Source organism: Chamaea fasciata, unplaced genomic scaffold (genome assembly GCF_029207755.1).
Source record: "Chamaea fasciata isolate MVZ Bird 193981 ecotype frontalis unplaced genomic scaffold, bChaFas1.0.hap1 SCAF_17, whole genome shotgun sequence".
NCBI classification, from domain to species: Eukaryota; Metazoa; Chordata; class Aves; order Passeriformes; family Sylviidae; genus Chamaea; species Chamaea fasciata.
In genome coordinates, this window is record NW_027094102.1 from 4,963,408 (window position 1) to 4,983,428 (window position 20,021).

Consider the following 20,021-nt stretch of genomic DNA (forward strand, 5'->3'; position numbering starts at 1 on the left):
CTTGATTTTATTGTGACGTTCACTGGACAAAGATGATTTAAATCGGAGCTTTGAACAGCTGCAGCCCTGGGTGGAGGTGTCCAGGGTGGTGGACTCTGTTCCTCAGCACCTTTGCCCTGCAGTCCGTGGGGTGGTGGGGGTGCTGGACAGCGAGGGCTGTGTGGTGCTGGATCCCAGACCTGGAAAGTGGCCGGGAATTGGCAGTGGAAGAGCCTTGGGAACGTTCCCAGCACTGAGACCTCACCCCGGTGTGGTGATGGAGAGGCCAGGTGGAGCTGGGGGGAGAGTGGACTTCTGGTAAAAAGGTTACAAAAGTGAAAGGTGACGTGGTAGTTGCTGTGCAGCATTTGTATCTTGGAGGTGATGTCCTGCTGTAAATGGGGAGCAGCTTTTCACACATCCAGCATTTACAGAACTCTCGACACCCGGATTAATGGGGGCAGGAACCATCTATCCTAGATCACTCAAAAGAGAAGGAAACTAATGAGGAGAATTATTTATTCTTGTTTAATAATTAAAAACAATTTCCCAGTAAACTTTTTGCCCAAAACTGCTTTAAAAAAACCACAAGAGTCTTCACTTAGCGCTGCTGTTGGGAGCACGCCTGTGTTGGCCAGGCCCCACACCGCCGGCTCTTTGCAAACACCTGCGATTTGGGTCAGGGAAGCGATACTGACGTAACTCGGGCTTTAGCCACGGGCCCGGCGTGCCTTCCGTGGAAGGATTTAATTTTTTAACCCTCCAAAGGTGTCGGAGACGCGCTGGCGCTGGGCTGTGCTGGCTGAGGGAGGTGACGGGGGCTCGGGGGTCGTGAGGGGTTGGGGGGGTGCGGGGGGAGCGCCGCCATGTTCCGTGACACAGCAGGGGCGCCTCGCCCCGCCCCCTTTGATTGACAGCCGCGCCAGCCAATAGCGCGGAGCCGCGGCGGCGCGCGCCCCGCGCGGGGCGGGGTTCCGGCGTGCGGGGCAGGAAGAGCTGAGGCGGCGGCGGCGGAGGAGGAGGAGGCTGAAGGTACCGGCCGGGACCCGCCGCGGCACCCCCGGGACTGCGCGCCCGGCGGCGGCCGGGCTGGGAGTCTCCTGTAGGGGGAAGCCGGGGGGAAGGCGGCACGGCGGCCTCGGGGGGCCCGGCAGAAGCTCGCGGCCTCTGGGCGGGCGGGGGGGGGGGGTGCCCGTGCCGGGCCGCGAATCCCCCCTGTCCCGGCTCGGCTCCGATCATTGCCCCGCGGCGGGGCCGGGGCTGGCCGGGCGGTGAGCGCAGCGCGGCCCCGGGAGCAGCCGCACAGCCCCGCAGGGCCGGCCGGGCCCGGCATCGCCGCCAGGCCCGCGGGTCGGTCAGTGCGGGAGGGGGGCCGGGGGCTCGCCCCGAGGGGTCACCGTGAGGGTCAGTGGGGCACGGGGCAGGCTGTGGGGCTCTGCGGGGCTGCTGGTGCCGCAGCCTGAAGATTCAGCGGGGCTTCCTGCTTTGAACCCCGCTTCGAACTGAAGAAGGAAGCGCCGGGGGACGGTGGCTTCATTTTCAAGTGTCTCAGCACACAGGCTGTCCTTTATTAGTGGAGGGCTGTAGAACCTCCTGCCTTCATCCAGGGTTCTGCTCAGTTGAATCGCCCTGGAATTCTGCAGGTAGCGGGACGGATTGCTTTTGTGAAGCCACCTGGTAAAGGTTGAAATTTGATTTTGGGAAGAGAGGATATGGGAAGGTTTCTCATCACACCTGCTGCTCTCTCTCCAGGATGTCTTCAGGTGCATTATTTCCAAGCCTGGTGCCAGGCTCTCGTGGCTCCTCGAGCAAATACCTGGTGGAATTTCGGGCAGGGAAGATGTCCCTGAAAGGCAGCACTGTAACTCCAGACAAGAGAAAAGGCCTCGTTTACATCCAGCAAACCGATGATTCCCTCATTCACTTCTGCTGGAAGGACAGAACTTCGGGCAACGTGGAGGATGTGAGTATGAGCTTGTGTTTCAGTGCTGAGGTGTTGTGTCATGTTCTGATCTGCTTGCACTGCGGAAAGAGCTCCTCCAGGACAAATTAGGGTGAGAATGTCACTGACAGACCTGCACTCCCACGTCCTCTCTGCTCTGAGGAGCAGATGGAAGAAAGTTTGTGGAGGAGGGCAGAAGGATTTGGGAGGTGAAAAGGAATATTGATATATTTTCTCAAACATTTGTTTCTCTTGACACACTTTCCAGGATTTGATTATTTTTCCTGATGACTGTGAGTTCAAGAGAGTCCCACAGTGCACCACAGGCCGTGTGTATGTATTGAAGTTCAAGGCAGGATCAAAACGACTCTTCTTCTGGATGCAGGTTTGTGGGAAGCCAATGACAAAAGGTCTTGGATCAAAATCCCCCCAGGATGACTCACACCAAGAGCAATTCTCTTGCAGGAGCCGAAGACAGACAAGGATGAGGAGCACTGCCGTAAGGTGAATGAATATCTCAACAATCCCCCTATGCCAGGGGCATTGGGTGGGAATGCCAGCGGAGGCCACGAGCTCTCAGCATTGGGAGGTACAGTCCATTCTCTGCTCCTTCATGTCAGAGGCTCTTTTTTTTTTTTTTTTTTTTTTTTTAAATTTATGTCTAGACTAAGCCCCTAGAGTTCCCTAGGAAGAAATCCCTGATGGCTGTGGAGGGTGAGCTGGGGACATTGTTAATACCAGAAGCATAAACATGCTTTTAGCAGAATAAACTGTGCTGTTAAAATAGGTGTAGGCTGAAAGTTAAGACTGCCAGGAGAAGTCTCTTTGCTTCCAGTAGATTCTCTGGAGTCTTACCTCTTTATGAAGCCAAGTTACATTTATCTTTTATGAAGATCATGAATCAGTAAACACTTGAAACTGTTTTTCCATACACAATGTGATGCCAATTAATCTCCTGCTGTTTGAGCCGGAGTGCTGTGAAAAAAACTATGTGAATATGTTTTGTTTCAGAATGTTTTTGTTTTTAGGTGAGGGTGGCTTGCAAAGCCTTCTTGGAAACATGAGCCATAACCAGCTCATGCAGCTGATCGGACCAACGGGCTTAGGAGGACTTGGTAAAATGCTTTAATATCTTTATGCCAAAATGGTATTTTCTCCTGCCAGGTTACATCTTACCTGACAATATTTTCAAGTAGTGCTATTGATCTCAATAGCACTTCTTTCTCATGAGAAGGCAAGGCCCTGCCTCAGAGATGAGCTCAGGGGCAGAAAAAGGGTACCAGGTTCTCCACAGCACTCATCTCAGGGCTTGATCTGCAAGGATCCGTGGTTCTGCTCCTTGCTGCACTGAATCTTCTGCTTTTTTTTCCCCTTGTTTTTTCCTACTCCTTCTTCTTCCTAAATATTCACTGGAGCAAGGGCTGAAAACCAGTGATTTGTTCCTGGTGAATGTGGTGGTTACCAAGCTGTGGAATTGCTTGTTTTGTCTCTGATTCAGTGAATATTTGTGTGCCAAGTAGAAAGAGTTCAAGAGGAAGGTCAGAGTGGTCCCACCCCACAGCACTCCCCAGTCAGAGGGGCAAGGCTCAGGGCAGGGCTCTCTCTCCTGGGGAGACCTGGAATCTCTGATTTCTAAAGGGGCTGAGGGCTGTGTTGGAGTCCCTGCTGTGTCTGTTCTCAATACTGTCCATGCTCCAGGAGCATTTTTTGACAGGTCAGACCCTCGAAATAAGTGCAAATAGGCAAAGGAACACAGATGGAAGTGACAAAGGTTCTGTGCTGAAGCTCAGAAGTCCATTTTTGTGGATCTGGCTGGTGTCTTTTTAGCTTCAGATGCAAGTCTCATATTGGTGGGATGTTCAGATGCAAATCTCATGTTAGTGTTGGAAAAATCTGGCCTTTTAGAATGTGTTTGGAAAAGATCTTCCTCTTGAAGCTTCAGATAATCCTGAGACTGTCCTCCTTTTCTCACACTTTTCCTCAGCAATTCTTCTTTCCTTGCCTTTACATCCAGCCATAAGCCAGATTGACATGTAACAGAAAGAGAACCATCTGCTTGCTGCTGCAAACAGTGGTTGTGGTGGATCCCCGGGGATCATTTCCCCTGGGAGTGTCGTCTTCTTCACATCGGGTTTGCATCTCTTGGGGCTCTGCTTTGAGCTCCAGAGGAGCTCACTTGCTCCTGGGTCACTTTTTCTGTGAAATGGGGCAGAACTTTGTGTGGTGCAGCCAGGTGAGCTTCACCTGCTGTGCCTGCTGCTGGGGAAGCTCTGGGATGAGTGGAGGAAGTGTTGGTTCCATGGCATTGTTCCTGGCTAAGGAGGGACTGGCAGGGGCTCACTCTGACCCGCAGGCTCTGCAGCTGGCTGTGGGTTTGCTTTCTGAGCACTGTTGTTCTGTCCTCTGTTCCCAGGTGCTCCCAGAGGTGGGTGAGAAATGCAGGTGCTTTGTGTGTATAATCAGCCGTGGTGCTCGGAGCTGCTGATGGGAATTGGGGTGTTTGGCTGATGTGCTTCAGAGGAGTTGTAGGGGAACAGTCAAGTCCCTGGCAACTCCAGGGGGGCCAGCAGCCAGGCCTTTTCCCAGCTGAGGTTCTTGACCCTGCAATAAGTCCTTGGTAGCTGGGATGTGTGATGGAGGAGGCTGATTCTGGTTTCTTTGGCGTAGGGGTGTTGGTTTCCCGCTGGCTGCTCCCGTGAGAGCACTTGGTGTGTGGAGCTGTCCTTCCTTTGCCTGTGAAGTGTTTAACAGCTTGGCTGATTCTGTTGCTGCATCTCTGCATTAGATTTGAAGCTGCAAACCCCTGGTCTGTGAGGAGAGAGTGGTGGCGACTCAAAGACGCCTCTGGGATCTTCTGCTGAGGGCCTTGGTTTTACAGTTCATAGAAAAGCTGGAGTTTTGGTGTAGCAGATAAGAGGAGAGGGCTGTGTTATGATGATGTACGCATGGCACAAACCGGAGTAACTTCATCTTTGTGTACACCTAGAAATTGAGTCATTTCTGAGATGTTCAGCTCTCGAATGGGGATGCAAGATCAGAAAAGAAGATCCTGTTAATTTACAGAAGGGGGGACGGGAGGGTGGGTTGGGCTCTTTCACCCCCTCCTCTATTTTAGCAAATAAAACCTTTCAGGTACAAGAGCAGCCTCTCCAGAGAAGAGAGGTGCAGAAAACCCTGAAGAAACAAATGTCTAAACCTGTTCTTCTTTTGTGTTTATGGAAGGTGGGCTGGGTGCACTGACGGGGCCTGGGCTGGCCAGTCTGCTCGGGAGTGGGGGACCCCCAACCAGCAGTTCATCATCAAGGTAGGAGGCCTGGTCTGCCCTAGGACTGCAGGGCTGTTGTAATGTGAACTTGCCACTGCTATGGGGAATCATGGCTTATTGAATGGGGAATATGGTGGGAATCAAGGCTGCTTATTACCCCTCTAAAATGAGGCAGGAGTTTTTCATACTGTAAGGGTTTGAAAAGAAGCTTTTCAGAACACAAGAGGTTTTTGCAGGGGTTTAATTATCCCAATTCTCTTGGCCAGCTCCCGCAGCCAGTCGGCTGCAGTGACTCCATCTTCCACGACTTCTTCCACCCGTGTAACGCCTGCCCCATCCGTTCCTGCGGCCGCCTCCGTCACCAGTCCCAGCCCCGTGCCCAGCTCGGGTAATGGAACCAGCTCAGCCACCAGCCCAACCCAGCCCATTCAACTGAGTGACCTTCAGAACATTTTAGCTACTATGAATGTGCCATCTGGAGCAGGAGGACAGCAAGGTAACAGTGCTCTGACCAGGCAGCTGCTGGATCCAGGAGTCCTTTGGAGCTGTTTTACTGTCCTGTCCTGTTCCACATTGGTTTGAAAGGTCTCTTAATTATTTTGTTCCCGTTTTTTGGTGGGTTTTTTTGTGTGGGTTTTTTTTTTTTTAATTGCAATGCTCTTTTTGACTGCTTCAGGAGACATATTCTCACTCCAAAACTGAGAGGAAGAAAAGATGGTGACAATGTGTTAAGAAGTTTCAATACTCAGACCCTGACTAGATAATTTGATTTACATGACAAAAATACGGGGTTGGGGTGTAGTCTAATGGCCAACCCTTTGTTTTCCCCTAGTGGACCTGGCAGCTGTTCTGACTCCTGAGATCATGGCTCCCATCCTGGCCAACGCTGAAGTTCAGGAGCGATTGATGCCTTACCTTCCCTCAGGGGAATCCCTGCCGCAGACTGCGGAAGAGATCCAGAACACCCTGACGTCTCCTCAGTTCCAGCAGGTAGATGCTGGCTCTGGGGGGAAGTGCACTTCTCCTTCCCATCCTCCTGATGCACCTTGCCCTGCTTTTCCAGGTTCCTGGCACTGTTTAGAGTGGGAAGTTGCTCAGTAGAAGTGGAAAGGAGGAGGGACGTGGTTTAATGGAGTAGTAGTTCTTCTGCAGTCACTCAAGGGCAGATGGGAATGGTTTTCACTTTTTCTTTTAGAGTTGGGCTTTACCTTTCTCTTTATTGTAAGTGCACCCTGGCAAACGACAGGAGTAGTAGCAAATTCATTATTCCCTTCCACCAAATGGCTTCTTAAAAGTAATTTTAGGTGACTGTAAGGAGATGATTGCAGTTACTACACTACGTCCCTTGGAACACCAGTCCTTAATTGCAGGACACTGGCTGTGATAAAAGCTGGTGTCTTGCAGACCAATTTGAGCTAGTAATTTACACCGCTTGATTGATTGAAATTTGTCAATCTGCAAAATTTCAGTAGCTTAAATGACTGTTGTAAGTTAAACTGTAGCAACTTCCATGCAGACAAAAGGAAGTGAGGGACATGCAATTGGTGATTATTTTACTGCATATCTGTTCCTAAGCCCTGCCTTGACAGGACTGCTCTCCTCCTGGGGTTACTGCTGCAGGAACGTGATGCAAATTTTATTTTGATGCTGTTGACTCCAATCCACAGGCTTTGAGCATGTTCAGTGCTGCTTTAGCTTCAGGACAGCTGGGCCCACTCATGAGCCAGTTTGGGCTACCTGCAGAGGCAGTAGATGCAGCAAATAAAGGCGGTGAGTGCTGGTGGGAGCAGGAGAGAGGGGGTTGTTGGGGGTGTTGACACGGCACATGACCACTGAATGTGGGGTGTAAGGATCAGCTTCTCTCTAACTCTCCCTGAGAGTCTCGAGTCTGCAAGCTGACTCTTGCACTGATGTTTACAAGGAAAAGGCAGGTGGGACAGGTGTTCCCAGCAGACAGAGTGAGGCGTGATGTGCAGTGAGAGAAGTTGGGGTTCTGCAGGGATGTGTTGGCTTTGTTTTCTTGCTAGAAATGCAAAAGACGCTGGAGGTGTCACAGTCACCTTGAAAGGAATGCCTTTCTTGTGGGAGTCTAATGATTCATCTGAAATCAGTGAACACAGTCAGGGCCAGCTCTGGTGGTGGGGGTATCCCTTTTCCCCAGTGAGCTTTTAGCACCCCTCCCATTACTGCAAGAATTCTGGTCTTAGGATGCCCATGCACAATTAAACTGCACAAAATGCTGTGTCAGAGAGATCTGGATCTGTTTTAACTATTGTTAAAAGATTTTCTCCCTGCTAATTCATGCTAAAGCAACTGTTTGCTTTCTAAGTAATGAAACTTTAACCTTGTGTGGACAACGAGTTCCAGCCCAGGAAATGCAGTAACTTGTGTGTTTAACTTCTAGATGTAGAAGCCTTTGCCAAAGCCATGCAGAACAGTGTCAAGTCAGACCAAAAGGAAGGAGACTCTAAGGACAAGAAAGATGAAGAGGAAGATATGAGTTTAGATTAAGTTATTTGCTCTTCCTTACAGATATTCCTAGATACTAACTTAAGCAACTGCAGTAGGATTACTAACTTCATATTACGCTTATATAAATCTACAAATAAAGGAATTTTCTTTATCTGCCATACTGTTCCTTCCAATCTGTACACTATCCCTACAGTGCTCATTATCCCTCTTCCAGCTCATCAGCCTGATGCTTACTCTCCCCAGGTAAAGTGAAAGAGAGTAACACAAAACTTTATTTGACTCCAAAATATGTACCAGTGATTTACAAAGACCATCTTTAATACTACAACTTTAAAAACAGGTCATAATTACATTTAAGATGGACATGTTAAAAACCCATTTTACAATATTTACCCTCATAAAAAAAACAACCCACAATATAGTGATATAAGTTACAAGTCCATTTCAGAAGCAAGATTTTTGTCCCCAAGTGGCCAGAGATATATATACACACACAAATATATATATGACGTGTAAGTGCACGAGTGAACTGGGTGTCTTGGGAGAAAAAAGCTGCTTCAAGTGGCGACTGCACCACACCAGGGCTGAGGGAGGCTGAGCAGGAGCCAGGGCAGGCCAGGGCCAGGTGCCACCCCGCACACCTGGCCAGATGTGGAGATAACCTTTCTATTTCTTCCCTTTCAAGCAATAGTTTCTTGCTTCACACAACAGGACTTTTGTCAGTGTACTACCAGTGCTGAATGCAAAGTGCAGAGCCAGTGGTGGTTGTGCCTTTCTGCTTTCCCTCAGCAGTTCTCCCAGCCTATTCTTTTTTTTTTGATTCTTATAAATTACTCTGATAAGAAGATGCTAATTCTGCAAACAGAATTTTGTCCAAGTTCCCCCTTGCAGAGCTCTTTGCGTAGCAGGAGTAGGTGAGCTGAGACTGCCCTTGGGGGGAGGTTAAATGTACCCTTGCTTATAAAGCCCCCAACTGACGGAATTAATCCAGTTTGTCCTAATTACGTTTATTATAAAACAGAAACTGCCTGCAGCCTTTATCAGCAGACAGTCTGTGACATTTATTAACAGCCTCAAGTGTTGGGTGAACTAAATCTATGTGCGTTGTACGTGTGGGGTGAAGGGAACAGGATTCAGGACGTGCTGCAGGGCTGCTCTGTGCTCCAGCCCACGCTCCCACCACGAGCCACGGGGCAACACGAGCCCTGTTGCAGATCCTTGACCACCCGGGAAGGACTCACGTGTTGCCACATCCCGCTCCAACTTTTTGGTTCTATTCGTGAAACATCTCCAAAGTGCCCCCTTCTCCCCAACCGTCCCCCCCTGCCCTCCTTCCCCTGGGAATTGTGGCCCCTCTTTGGCCCAGAGTTGTGCCTGCAGTCACTGGAGATACGTGTGCCCGAGCACGGTCGGTGCTCTGAGTGGTGACCGGGGCCCGAGCAGCGTTCTGTCCCTCAGGCTGACCGTGGGTGTGGCACTCAGAGCACGGGGCAGCCCTTCAGGCCCACAGAGCCCCGGGCAGTCCCGGCTCCAGGCAGGTCCACGTGCCTCCGGTTAATCAGCAGGTTCCTGACACAGCCCACGTAGTGAGGGAGGGGGGGTAACAGCAGCCCTGTGCTGGCCTTGTCTGTCTCTGCAGAAGAAACAAGGAAAAGCAGGCATTCGTCTGGCAAAGGCTTAAATACCTCTTCCCGGCGCCAGGAATAGCATCTCCCTTGTCCTTGGGGTGTTTCACCCTGGAGCACATCTTCCCCAACTCACCTGGCAGCCCTCCCAGGGAGAAGGTTGCCCTTGTGCTGGGTGCAGGAGACTGGCTGGGTCCCACTGTCTGGTTGCCCTGTGTGTCCACATCCACCTGGATTATGTTTTTCCATTTGGTAACTTCAAAAGAAAACAACAGTCAGTGCTTTCTCGTTACCCATGCAGCAAGCCCACCTCTGTTCTCCAGCCTAGACCAGTGCTGGAGAAGAGCAAAACTACTGGGAGGGTCAAAGGGGCTGGCCTGGCTCCTGGGAAATGCCTAAAGTCGGGACAATCTCCCCCAAAACCTCACCCAGTGCTGGCTGAACAAGATGAAGGTTTGAAAGAGCTGATGGGGCTGGCAGCTGTGCCCCCAACCCCAAAAAGAGCTTGATGCAAAACAGCACTTGCTCCATGGCAGCTACATTAAAGGCTGAGCTTCCTGTACAGGTATGAATCCTGCAATCCCTGCTGCCAGCTGTGGGCTTGGAGCTCTTTGGACACACTTGACACCAAAGCAAATTGGGTTTTCACTTTAAGCTGGACACAGTCCAGTATGGATCAAGTCCTTTGGCACATCCTTGGCCTTGCCAGCAGCTCCATGAAGTGGAAAACCCACCTGTCTCTCCTGCCTACCAGAGCTGACAGTGCTAAAATCAGGCAAGAATTCTTGTTAATTAGGAAATTGACCGCATGGCACCTACAAACTCCCAAATCAAGTGCATACCGCAGGGGGATAGGGTTTAAATTGCAGAGCCTAGGCTTGCCCTGAGCTTCCCTAGGAGATGTGGGCTGAGCAGAGCTGGAGCAGAGGCACAGGGGAGCTGTCACCTCACCTGCAATGGTGTGCCACTGCCCGTCGCAGAGAGCTGGGCGTGTCACCGACGCTGAGAACTCATCAGCCCCAGCGCTTGCTTTCACAGTGACCTGGAGTGAGACAAACCCATCAGAGCTGGAGAGCTGAGAGGGACAGGAGGAGACACCCACTCCCTCGGAAAACCTGTGGGGAAGCCCCCTCGCAGTACCTGGGTCTCCTCCATGTAGAGCAGGAGGTGGTGGCTTCTCCTCGTGCCTATGTGGAAGATGAGGCCAGAGGCACTGCGGGGACGGACCTCCAGTGTCACCTCCAAGTCCTGCTCGGTCTTCACTGCATCAGCTGGAAAAGAAATGCCATTGGTGAGGAGAGGACCAAGTGGATTCCCATGGAATGTGACCCTTGTCCCAGGCTGCAGTGGGGTACCTAAGGCGATGGAGCCACCATCCGTGGCGAAGAAGACGCCGCTCTCCAGTGCACCCTCGTAGCACGGTGTCACCCCAAAGGTGCGTGAGGGGGGACCCAGGGGCCTCCCGTCCAGCTGTGGGTTCCTCAGGCAGCCATCAAAGCTGGAGGCCGATGCAGCCTGTGGGGAGAGGCCACTGAGCACAGAGGGGGCACAGCTGGGAGGCACGAGGTGATGCCATGGGATGGGGAACAGGCTGAAAGAGGGTGACGCCATGGGGCCACCAAGTTCTTACCGGTATGTGAGCCGTGACTTTTCCAGCTGGAAGTCCCCCCACATACAAGGGGGTCTGGGCCACGAAGAGCCCTGTGGTGGGCAGGGCAGCACTCTGGGCTCGCAGCCCATCAATGACCAGCTGGGCCCGGCTCTGGTCTCTGCTGAAGAAGACCTGCAAGGAGCAAAGGTCAGTGCCAAAATGGGGGCTTCCCAAATTGGGAGGTGCCCAGGGAAGGGAGGCCTCAGCTCAGGGGTTCAGCCAGCCCCAGCTGTGATTCCGCTGTCCCCTTTGCTCCCCTGGGACTGCAGTGTGCCATGTGCAATCCAGAAGCGATGCCCTGAGCAGGGCTGCACTGAGCCAACCCCTGCAGGGGCCCTGATGCAGCTCAGGGAGGTCCTGCCGAGCCCCGTGCCCCACTCACCGTGTGCCACCGCCGGTCACGGTACTTGTCCCTGCTGCGGATGCGCAGCCGGCGCCCGCCGACGCCCACCAGGAAGACGAAGCGCCCGTTGGAGACAAAGAGAGCCATGGAGGAGCCCCGCTCGCCCGCCACGTAGAAGAGCAGCCCGCTGGAGGAGTTCAGCTTCACCTCCAGGGAGAAATGGGACCTGCAGGGACAGGCAGTGATGAGAGCAACTGCTTCCATGTGCCTCCAGGCCGTGATCCCAGGCCCGGGTTTGTACGGGGTGGGCACGGGGCGAGGCTCACCTCCACCCAAAGGAGGCTGGGATCTCATCGAACTCCCAGCGGCAGCTCGGGGTCCCCCCGAAGCGGAAGGTGCCCCTGGCCGCGCGGGGCTGGGGCTGCAGCTGGCACAGCCCGTCCTGGTCGTGGCGGCGGCCCTTGGGCGCAGGCTTGCCCGGCACCTACGCAGTGTGCACCAGGGAAGGGAATGAGGGGAGCATCCCTGCACATGCCAGCAGAGCTGAGCAGCGGCTCTGAGGAGGATGAGGAGGAGGACGTGGGGAGCTGTGGCAGCAGATGGTACCTTGGGTTTCCGCCTGTCCTTCTTCGGAGTGACTCTGAGCTGCTGTGACTGCTCGCCCAAGGGACAGCTCATGGTGACATTGACGCTCTCCACATTCTGCTGCAGGTCCACCACCATCTGTGGCTCTGACAGGCTGAACACGGAGGGAGAAAGGGTCCTTGTCACAGCAGCTGGGAGGTGGGAAGGGGCTGAGCCCTGCTGTGTGGAAGTGCCAGGGGGTCTCTTACCGCTTGACGAAGACATTCCCGATGCAGCCGGTGAGGTTGCTGAGGGCACCGGGATCTGGGGAACCGCCGAGCTGGAAGAGCCGACGCCCGTCCTGGCGCCGCTGCCGCCGGCTGGGCGCGGGGCCTGTCCTGCTGTCCTGCAGCTCATCGTCCACGTACAGCCGGACCCTGGGGGTGGCAGCGGGGTCAGCAGGACCCTGTGGGCACCCCAGCCCCCCAGCAGCAGGACACGTACCCACGGGCATCGCTGTAGAAGGCCACGTAGTGGGCCCTGCCATCCGCATAGGCGCTGTCAGTGGTGACTTCGCTTCCCAGCAGGTTCAAAGCCAGCTGGCCCCTCTGGAGGGACACCCGACACGTCCCCTCCTGCAGAGAGCACCACCTGGCAGCTCAGCGTCTGAACCCCGAGGAAGAGCCCACTTCCCCACTGCCCTCCAGGAGCTCAGGGTGCAGATCTCACTGCAGATTCACACCCTGGCCCCACCAAACTCCCCCCTTTCCCAAGGGGAAGCAGGATGCTCCCCAGCAGCCCCATTGCTGGCATATTTGGGGCCTGCAGGTGCCCACCTGGGTGGAGTGGTGGTAGAGCAGCCCCTCCTGCTGGCTTGTCTGGAAGCTGAAGCCGCTGTAGAAGTCCCTCAGCCCTGGGACATCCGTCAGAGCCAGGGTCAGGTAGCCATGGCCATGGACGCTGACATGGCGGGCAACCTGCGGGAGACAGCACAGAGGCAAGGTGGGAGCCTGGCCCTGGCCTTGCTGGGGTGCTGGGAGACAGGTGAGGAGCTCTGGTTTCTTGCTGGTTCTGGCTGTTGCTATGGCCAACCATGTGGAGCAAGCACCTCACCACAATCCCTCTGCACTGAGGACTTGGGAGGTTCACGCTTGTTTCTGTGTGAGTGAGGGAAGATGGGGCCTGTCCTGTGCTCCCTTTCCCTGACTGACCCTTCCCCCAGCACGCTGGCCAGGCTGCCAGGGCTTGGTGCTCACCAGGAGGTCCGAGGTGCACCCGTAGCTGACGCCCACGGTGCTCATGCGTTTCAGGTCGACGTATTTGCCAAGAGCCTTCAAGCCCTTCATGCAGCCCCGGATGGGCCCACCCGTGGGGAAGAGAGCTTTCAAGCTGCAGGAGAAGCAGACAGTGTTAACAAGGACAGTCCCAGGCAGGATCTGGCCCCGCAGCTCTTCAGGCCAAGTGCCTGGGAATGAATCATGATGGTCACAGGTATCTCCAGTGTCAAATCTGCTCCAAGGCATGCAGTACGGCAAAGGAGGACTTGGTAACACCCACCAGCACCTCCTCCCTCACCAGAGATGGAAAAGTTACCATCCTAAAAGCTCAGGATGATGGATAGGGAGAGGGAAACTTCTCCCCCAGTTTCAGCAGTTCCAACAGCCCTGGATGTGGCTGAGAGCGAGCCAGGGCCACCACCAGGGACTCGAGGGGAACATGCTGACTGCCCCACCCCACTGCAGGCTGGACCCACCTGGGGGGCAGCACAGCTGGGGGCACACCCCCCAGGTAGTAGGAGACAGCGTTCTCCAGGGAGTTCTCCTGCTCCACCACGAAGATGGTGAGGCGCTCCACCCGCACCAGGATGCGCTTCTTGTTATTCATTTTGAGGAGGAAGATCTGGATCTGGAGACAGAACAGAGAAATGATCCATCAGTCTGGGGCAGTTGGGTTCATCACAGAGGGCAAGGCAAAGTGTCCAGTTAATGGCTCAAGTCAAAAAACTTCTTGCAGCTCTTCCCCCCTCAAAAACAAGGGTCCATGTGCCTCCTCACCCTGGATGAGGAGCCCTCCCTCCACAAGAGCACTGTTCCCTCTTACCGCTTTGTTTGTGGTGCTGCTGATGGTGAGGGAGGAGGAGTTGCTCGGTTTTGCCATCTCCAGGCCAGAGCTGAAATCATAGTAAAGAGCCAGCTTCCCATCCCGGATGGCCAGACACAGGAATTGACCCTGGGGGAGGCAGGATGGACTCTCAGCAGGTGTCCAGGATGCAGCTGTGGCACTGAGCCCACCTGCCCTTTAGCACTGGAGGGAGCAGTCCACCTTTCAGTGCCCTGGTCACAGTTATTTGGGATTTATCTTCAAACAGCAGCCCTGTGCTGGGGCACAGGGATAACACTGCAAGCTGGAAATGCTCCTTGCAGCACTGCCTGTCCCAGTGAACCCTGGCCCAGCTTGGAGGGTCTCCAAGTTCTGGGGAGCCCCTCCAGCACCAGCCCAGTGACTGCTGTGGGCTTTGGGTCCAGCCCTCTCATGGCTTTTAACAACAGTGCTGAAATCCTGAGATCTCCAAAGCTCTCCTCTCCCCACTGTCCTGAGCTGGGAATGCCTCCAAGCAGGCCTGGGATTGTCCCAGCCCACCAGTGAGGAATGAAGGCTCCCCAGGAGAGCAAGCACCTGCCTGGTTCTCCAGGAAGAAGATGATGCCGTTGTAGGAGACCACGCGGATCTCCTGCTCGAAGCGCTTGGTTGTGCCGAACTGGCTCTCAAACTTGATCTCGGCGTAACCGGTGCCATCGAAGTAGGAGCCGTCAGTCAGCCAGGGGTCTCCTGTGGACTTGGACCTGGGACACACCAGAGGCATCAATCTCAAGCCATTTGCTGTGCCCTGGAGCGAGCAGAGCTCAGGGTAAGTGCTTGGGGCAGGGCTGCTCCCGGCCCGGTGCGGTGCCCACCTCGCGCAGGGTTTCTCGGCCGCCGTGTCCAGCTCGAAGGTGTGCTGGAAGTTGTACAGGCTCACCACCTCCTCGTTGAGCGTGTCCAGCTCCAGGCACCCGCGGTAGTTGGGATAGCGCAGAGCGGGAGGGGGCTGGGAATGAAACCCAACACTTAAACAGGTCTTCCCTCCTGTAGGAACCTCCAAAGGCACCGCTGACACCTCCTCCAACCCGCTCCCCCCTGCCTGCTGCCTTCCTCACCGTGAAGCTGGAGGGGTAGCCTCCCACGTAGAAGACCACGCTGTGAGGATCCAGGTTGAGCAGCCCCTGCTCTCCCTTGGCTACGCTGTCTCCCTTGATCTCGTGCACCCTCTGCCTCTCCACGATCACCGACATGTGCCCGTACTGCAGGATCCTGCAGCAGGGAGGGGTGGTCAAGACCAGGGGAGACCCCCAAAGGAGCAAACCCTGCCCACCCTGAGCAAAGGCCCTACCTGTTGATGCTGATGGTGACAAACTGCTCTCCAATATCCTCGTCCACACTCAGGGAGGTTGGTTCCTCGTCTCCCAGTTTGTAGATCCAATGCACTCTGTGGTCCTTGAGCACAATGCCCAGGTAGTCTCCAGTGGCCTGAACTCAGGGAGAGACATGGCCACGTGTTGGCATTTGGGACAGGCAGGAGCTCTCCTGATGCTCCCAGGGCTGCACTGGACAAAGAGCCCCTATTCCACTCCCCACCCAGGCTGATGGCTGCATCCAGGGGCTTTCTATTCTCCACAAAGATGTTCAGGGACCTGGTGAGAGGTCGATGTCCAGGCATGGACATCACTGATGCAACAAGGGCTCACTCCACCCTCTGGCCCCATCTCACCTCTTGGCTGCCCAGGTACAACACGAACCGCCCGTCGTCTGCCTCGCCCTGCTGGCTCCTGGGCTCGGGGTTTTGGATGTAGAATTTGAGGGATGTGTAGGCTGCTAGATCCTGCAGATTGCTGGGCATCCGGACCTGCACCCCTGAGCTGCCATTGAACTTCATGGGCACTTTCACCTGGAGGGAGAGAAATCCAGCCCTGTGGCACTGAAGCCACTGCCACCTGTTTGGTCACTGCCAGTTCTACTAAATCCCACAGGAAAAGGACCCTGCCTGGTGGCCCCAAACACTCTCCCCTTTGCATGCTGCCCTCAGGTAAGCCCTCCTCCACCCCAGGCCCCCAGCACGCCCTGCCCTGCCCTCACCCTCCCCTGAGCTCACCTTGCTGGCGGCGTTCCTGGCCTGTGTGATGAGCTGCCGGATCCTCACGATGTTCTCCGACACAGTGGCGTTTTTGTTCCTCCTGTTCTCCAAGCCGCTCAGCTTCTCCAGCAGCAGGGGAATGGTGCTTTCCAGGCTGGACACTGGGGTTGAAGAGGAGCCAGGAGTTTTGGAGGTTAGCAAGGAAGGGAAATGCAAAGTTCATGCAGTTTGAGAAATGCAAGTCAAAGCAGCGGTAGCTGTGAGCAGTCACAGAGAGATCCCCCTAAATCCATCAGCCTTGAGGGCAGTGTGAGAATGCTCCAGTGCATGCAACCTCCCGCCATAAAGCTACAGGGGATACAGACATTGCAGGAGAGGAAAAAAAAAGGGCCAGGACTTAAAGCATCCAGTATTAGCTACCTCCCTCTGCTCTTGACCTGGAGCTGCAAAGCACCGCTTTTAGAAATACTCTGGGGGTATCTGTGCATGCAGTGGCTCATGTCAGGCTCACCCTGGCAGCACACCAGGCCCAGCACTCACCAGATTTCCTGGCATCCTGGACTGCCTGGTTCAGGTCTTCATTTCGGAGGCCTCCATACTGGTCTTTCCACTCATCCAGGTTCTTCTTCATGGTGTTCAGAGTATCCTCCACTCTTGCAGCTGTTTCATTGGCCTCAGCAGCAGCTGCTTTGGCATTCTGGATTGTGTCCTTTGTGTCCTCTGCAAGGAAAGAAGTATCTCTGAGGTGTCCAGGAGCAGGGAGGAAGCACCCTTGGGTCACAGTGCACAAAGAAGGGAGCAGAGAGAATCAGTCCAGCTACCCCAGAACAAACCTTGCTCCTTGCCCAGCATGTCCTGCACAGACTGGAGCTGGCTCAGGAGCTGCTCCTTCTTCACGCGGAGGTCAGCCAGCTTGTCCTTTGCTGTCTGCAGAGTGCCTTTAATAGCTGCAATTAAAGATTTGTACATGCTGTTTGCTGGAGCTCAGTCCAGCCCAAAGGACAGCAGATCCTGTGAAGAGCCTCTCTCACCCCCATTGAGTTTGCTCTGCTGTCTCCTCGCAGACTCCTCCAGGCTGCTGCTGTTCCTCTTCAGGATTCTAGAGGTGGACCCAAGGTTTTCTGATATGACATTCTGTGAAACAAACATGGGACTCTGAAGAGGAATTCGAGCCTCTGGCTCTGACTGCACACAGAAATGCTCCTTCAGACAACTGCAGTGGGATGTGACAGGGAGACCCAGACACTGAGTCCGGCCCCAGCTGTGACAGACTCTGCTCTCAAGCACAGAGCACAGTGTCAGAGGGAAGAAGTTCATATTTTGCCCGTCTTTACAGGGCTCCCCACAGCACATACCCTCAGGGCCTCACTGGCTGCCTCATCAGCATCATGGGCTGCTTGCTCTGCTTTCCTCACTGCTTCAATGATGCTGGCGTAGGCATTGGAGGCATCGACCGCCCGCTGGATAAAGCCATCCTGGTTTGTGTCCTGGATAATGCTGTTGGAAGATGAAGCCATCAAGCGCATGGAGAACACTCAGGCTCCTGCCCATGCCCTCACAGACAAACCCCCTTTGGGCTCCTCAACACAGTGTGTGCTCCAGTATAAAACTTTGGAGGTGATACCCTCTCTGGTCGGAGATACCCTGACTAGTGAGGGTCAGGACAGGTGCCTCACCCAGACAGGTTCCTTGCAAGCTCATCCAGGAGCCGGGCGTGCTCCTCTGCCTGCTCCACAATGGGGATCTTGCTGCTGGCTGGGGAGAACTTCTTGACCCGCTCGGTCAGCGGCAGCTTCGCCCCATCCAGCCGAGCCGCCAGCTTCTCGTAGGCCTGCAAGGACACCTGTCACTGCTGAGGGCTGCCACACCTCTCCCTCTGTCCCTGCCAAAGTGCCTCTGCCTCACCTCCTTTGCACGCTCCATCATCTGCAGGAAGTCAGAGACCTGGGCAAGGGCGTCCTTGGCCATCTGCAGGGTCTCCTGCACCAGGGCGTGCTGCTTTTGGAGCTCCTGGCTCTTTTGCTGCACACAAAGACCCAGGATTAGGCACCAGCAGGGCTAGGACAGCCACCCCTCACTGCCAGGACCGTGGTGAAGGTGTACCTGACTCTCCTCCAGGTTGTTTCGGTTCAGGCTGTTCAAGTCCTCTGTCTGCCTGGTTTTGTTCACGGCCTCGTTGAGGGCATCGCGCAGATCCATGAGCTGGGAGCTGTGCTGGGCCAGCCGCTCCTGGATGCTGCTCACCAGGTCCTGGTTGGACTGCCAGCGGGCGTGTAGCTCGTTCCTCACCCGATGCAGCACTGGGACAGGGGATGAGAACTGCTGCTAATTCCTCTTCCGGTGTTAAACCAACTCTTTCTGTGCCTGGCTGCCTCAAAGCCTGGCTCTGGTCTTGGCAGATATCAAGGCCAGAAGTGACCATCTTCCATCCCTCCCTCCTTTTCAGACTAGATAGCACAGGATCTTGTCCATGATTATCTCCAAACCCTCAGTGCTCGTGAGAGATGGGGTCTCTTTCAAAGACACACAGCCATGCCTGAAAAGCTCCAGATGATGGAGAAACTGCACCTGAGGCCTTGATTACTTCCACTGTGAAAAATTGCTTATTTCCAACAACAGCCAGTTAATAATTTCAGCTTTCAGCTGCTGAGCTGTTTTGCCAGGGCCTGTTAATAAGAAGTGTTCTTTCCCTGCAGTGCCAGCTTCCCCGGTTGGGCTCACTGCTCTCACTCCTGCAAGGATACCCTCAGGACAGCAGAGCTACTGTGGGTGCTGTCTGCTGGTTGTTACTCTATGGGGACAGCAAATAGGAAGAAACACGGTGTGACTTATTCACATCCATGGGAGATGTGAATACACTGCATAATAACGGTGACTCCTGTTCTAAGTGTTGTCATTTTTGTTCATCAAACGGAACTACCCTGTTAGTTCTGCCCTAAAATTTGCCTTAGTGGAAAAGGAACCACAAAATACCTCACTGGAGTGTCACAGGGGACTCTGAAACTCCTATAAAAATTCCTGGGAGTACCTGGTTTTCAACAGCACCCTAAACATGACCATGATGTGCAGTGTCTGCGTGGGCTCCAAGCCAGACGCAGCAGGATCCGGGCAGCCCCAGAGCTGGACTCACACTTCTGAGCCTCCTCGTGCTCACGCCTTGCCAGCTCCTCCTGGGCTGCCAGGCTCCTCTCCTTCATCTCCCTCAGCATCCTCTCCACCTCGGCCACCTTCTGCCGGAACTCCTCTCCGGACGCGGTGCTGGCGTTGGCTGCCCCAAGCCTGGTCATCTGCCACACCAGGTCTGCAGAGAAACCACACCCCTGTTAGACTGACCAAACCAGGTCCTTCAAACTCCCTGAGGTTTTTTCCCCTCACAAACCACTGAAAGCTTTCAGGTAGCACTCAGACAACAAATTCCTTGAGATCATCCAGAGGCACTGCCCCACGTTTCTGCCTCCTTGGCCACTACCAGTAACACATGCTACATCCTGTGCATCTTTCTGTGGCTTTACCTCCTGTCCAAGACCCAGCCACTCTGTTTTGCTCAATCTCTCCTGAAGCTTCAGTGCAGACTGCCCCTGTTTTATGCATTTTAGTAATATTTGTGGAAGTTTAATGTGTTTTTTCCCCATACTTTTGCTTAGCCAAGCAGCTGAGACTCAAAATAAGCCTGGTGAGAGTAAAAGGTGGGATTCTGCAGGGATCTTCATTTGTATTTTCCCCTGATCTCTCCATGGCTTTCTCTAAGCAATGCAGTACTTGGCAGTGATTGAAACCAAGAGCATGGCGTATCACAGGGAAAAAAACCCCGAAGTGAAGGCCCTTTCTGACATACCTGCAATGCCCCTCTGGATGCTCTGGATGTGCAGCAGGAGCTGTTCTCCTCTCTGGTACATGTCCCTTGTGTGCTGCTCAACGCGAATCGCTTCTCTGTGAGTCATGGACATCTACCACAAAAACACTGGCTTAGTTCAAGTTTGGGATGATATTTTATGTGATTTGTCAGTGG

The 20,021-nt window shown here is 54.2% G+C and overlaps 2 protein-coding genes across 4 annotated transcripts in view; one reads left to right on the plus strand and one right to left on the minus strand.

Annotated features, from left to right (window-relative positions):
• Positions 1-943: 943 nt before the first annotated feature.
• ADRM1 (ADRM1 26S proteasome ubiquitin receptor) lies at positions 944-7,814 on the plus strand. Of its 3 annotated transcripts, none has more exons than XM_066198745.1 (10): positions 944-1,011; positions 1,732-1,942; positions 2,190-2,306; positions 2,387-2,510; positions 2,950-3,036; positions 5,144-5,225; positions 5,453-5,682; positions 6,019-6,176; positions 6,854-6,956; positions 7,591-7,814. In XM_066198745.1, the coding sequence occupies exons 2-10, from the start codon at positions 1,733-1,735 to the stop codon at positions 7,695-7,697; spliced, it is 1,218 nt and encodes a 405-aa protein (XP_066054842.1). In that variant the 5' UTR covers positions 944-1,011; position 1,732; the 3' UTR covers positions 7,698-7,814. The 3 variants fall into 3 exon arrangements, with proteins under 3 accessions (XP_066054842.1, XP_066054844.1, XP_066054843.1); XM_066198746.1 differs by lacking the exon at positions 944-1,011 and adding an exon at positions 1,428-1,622; XM_066198747.1 differs by lacking the exon at positions 2,950-3,036.
• A 95-nt stretch (positions 7,815-7,909) lies between these two features.
• The window catches only part of LAMA5 (laminin subunit alpha 5), an 85,480-nt gene continuing 73,368 nt past the window's right edge, over positions 7,910-20,021 (minus strand). Inside the window, exons 51-80 of the mRNA XM_066198741.1 lie at positions 19,848-19,959; positions 19,143-19,313; positions 18,116-18,312; positions 17,918-18,034; positions 17,689-17,843; positions 17,368-17,509; positions 17,044-17,146; positions 16,846-16,959; positions 16,553-16,732; positions 16,031-16,173; positions 15,650-15,826; positions 15,272-15,408; positions 15,039-15,192; positions 14,796-14,929; positions 14,522-14,684; positions 13,942-14,070; positions 13,595-13,746; positions 13,098-13,230; positions 12,678-12,818; positions 12,346-12,476; positions 12,111-12,278; positions 11,884-12,016; positions 11,604-11,761; positions 11,317-11,503; positions 10,914-11,066; positions 10,639-10,798; positions 10,424-10,554; positions 10,235-10,325; positions 9,420-9,539; positions 7,910-9,291 (exon numbers count right to left, since the gene is read on the minus strand). Of these exons, the coding sequence (XP_066054838.1) occupies positions 9,137-9,291; positions 9,420-9,539; positions 10,235-10,325; positions 10,424-10,554; positions 10,639-10,798; positions 10,914-11,066; positions 11,317-11,503; positions 11,604-11,761; positions 11,884-12,016; positions 12,111-12,278; positions 12,346-12,476; positions 12,678-12,818; positions 13,098-13,230; positions 13,595-13,746; positions 13,942-14,070; positions 14,522-14,684; positions 14,796-14,929; positions 15,039-15,192; positions 15,272-15,408; positions 15,650-15,826; positions 16,031-16,173; positions 16,553-16,732; positions 16,846-16,959; positions 17,044-17,146; positions 17,368-17,509; positions 17,689-17,843; positions 17,918-18,034; positions 18,116-18,312; positions 19,143-19,313; positions 19,848-19,959 (4,341 nt within the window). The 3' untranslated portion in view covers positions 7,910-9,136. The remainder of the gene's footprint in view (positions 9,292-9,419; positions 9,540-10,234; positions 10,326-10,423; positions 10,555-10,638; positions 10,799-10,913; positions 11,067-11,316; positions 11,504-11,603; positions 11,762-11,883; positions 12,017-12,110; positions 12,279-12,345; positions 12,477-12,677; positions 12,819-13,097; positions 13,231-13,594; positions 13,747-13,941; positions 14,071-14,521; positions 14,685-14,795; positions 14,930-15,038; positions 15,193-15,271; positions 15,409-15,649; positions 15,827-16,030; positions 16,174-16,552; positions 16,733-16,845; positions 16,960-17,043; positions 17,147-17,367; positions 17,510-17,688; positions 17,844-17,917; positions 18,035-18,115; positions 18,313-19,142; positions 19,314-19,847; positions 19,960-20,021) is intronic.

Coding starts and splice junctions, on each gene's coding strand:
- ADRM1 (XM_066198745.1), top strand. CDS start 1,733: ATGTCTTCAGGTGCATTATTTCCAAGCCTGGTGCCAGGCTCTCGTGGC. Junction 1,943..2,189: donor CTTCGGGCAACGTGGAGGAT/GTGAGTATGAGC, acceptor CACACTTTCCAG/GATTTGATTATTTTTCCTGA. Junction 5,683..6,018: donor TGGAGCAGGAGGACAGCAAG/GTAACAGTGCTC, acceptor GTTTTCCCCTAG/TGGACCTGGCAGCTGTTCTG.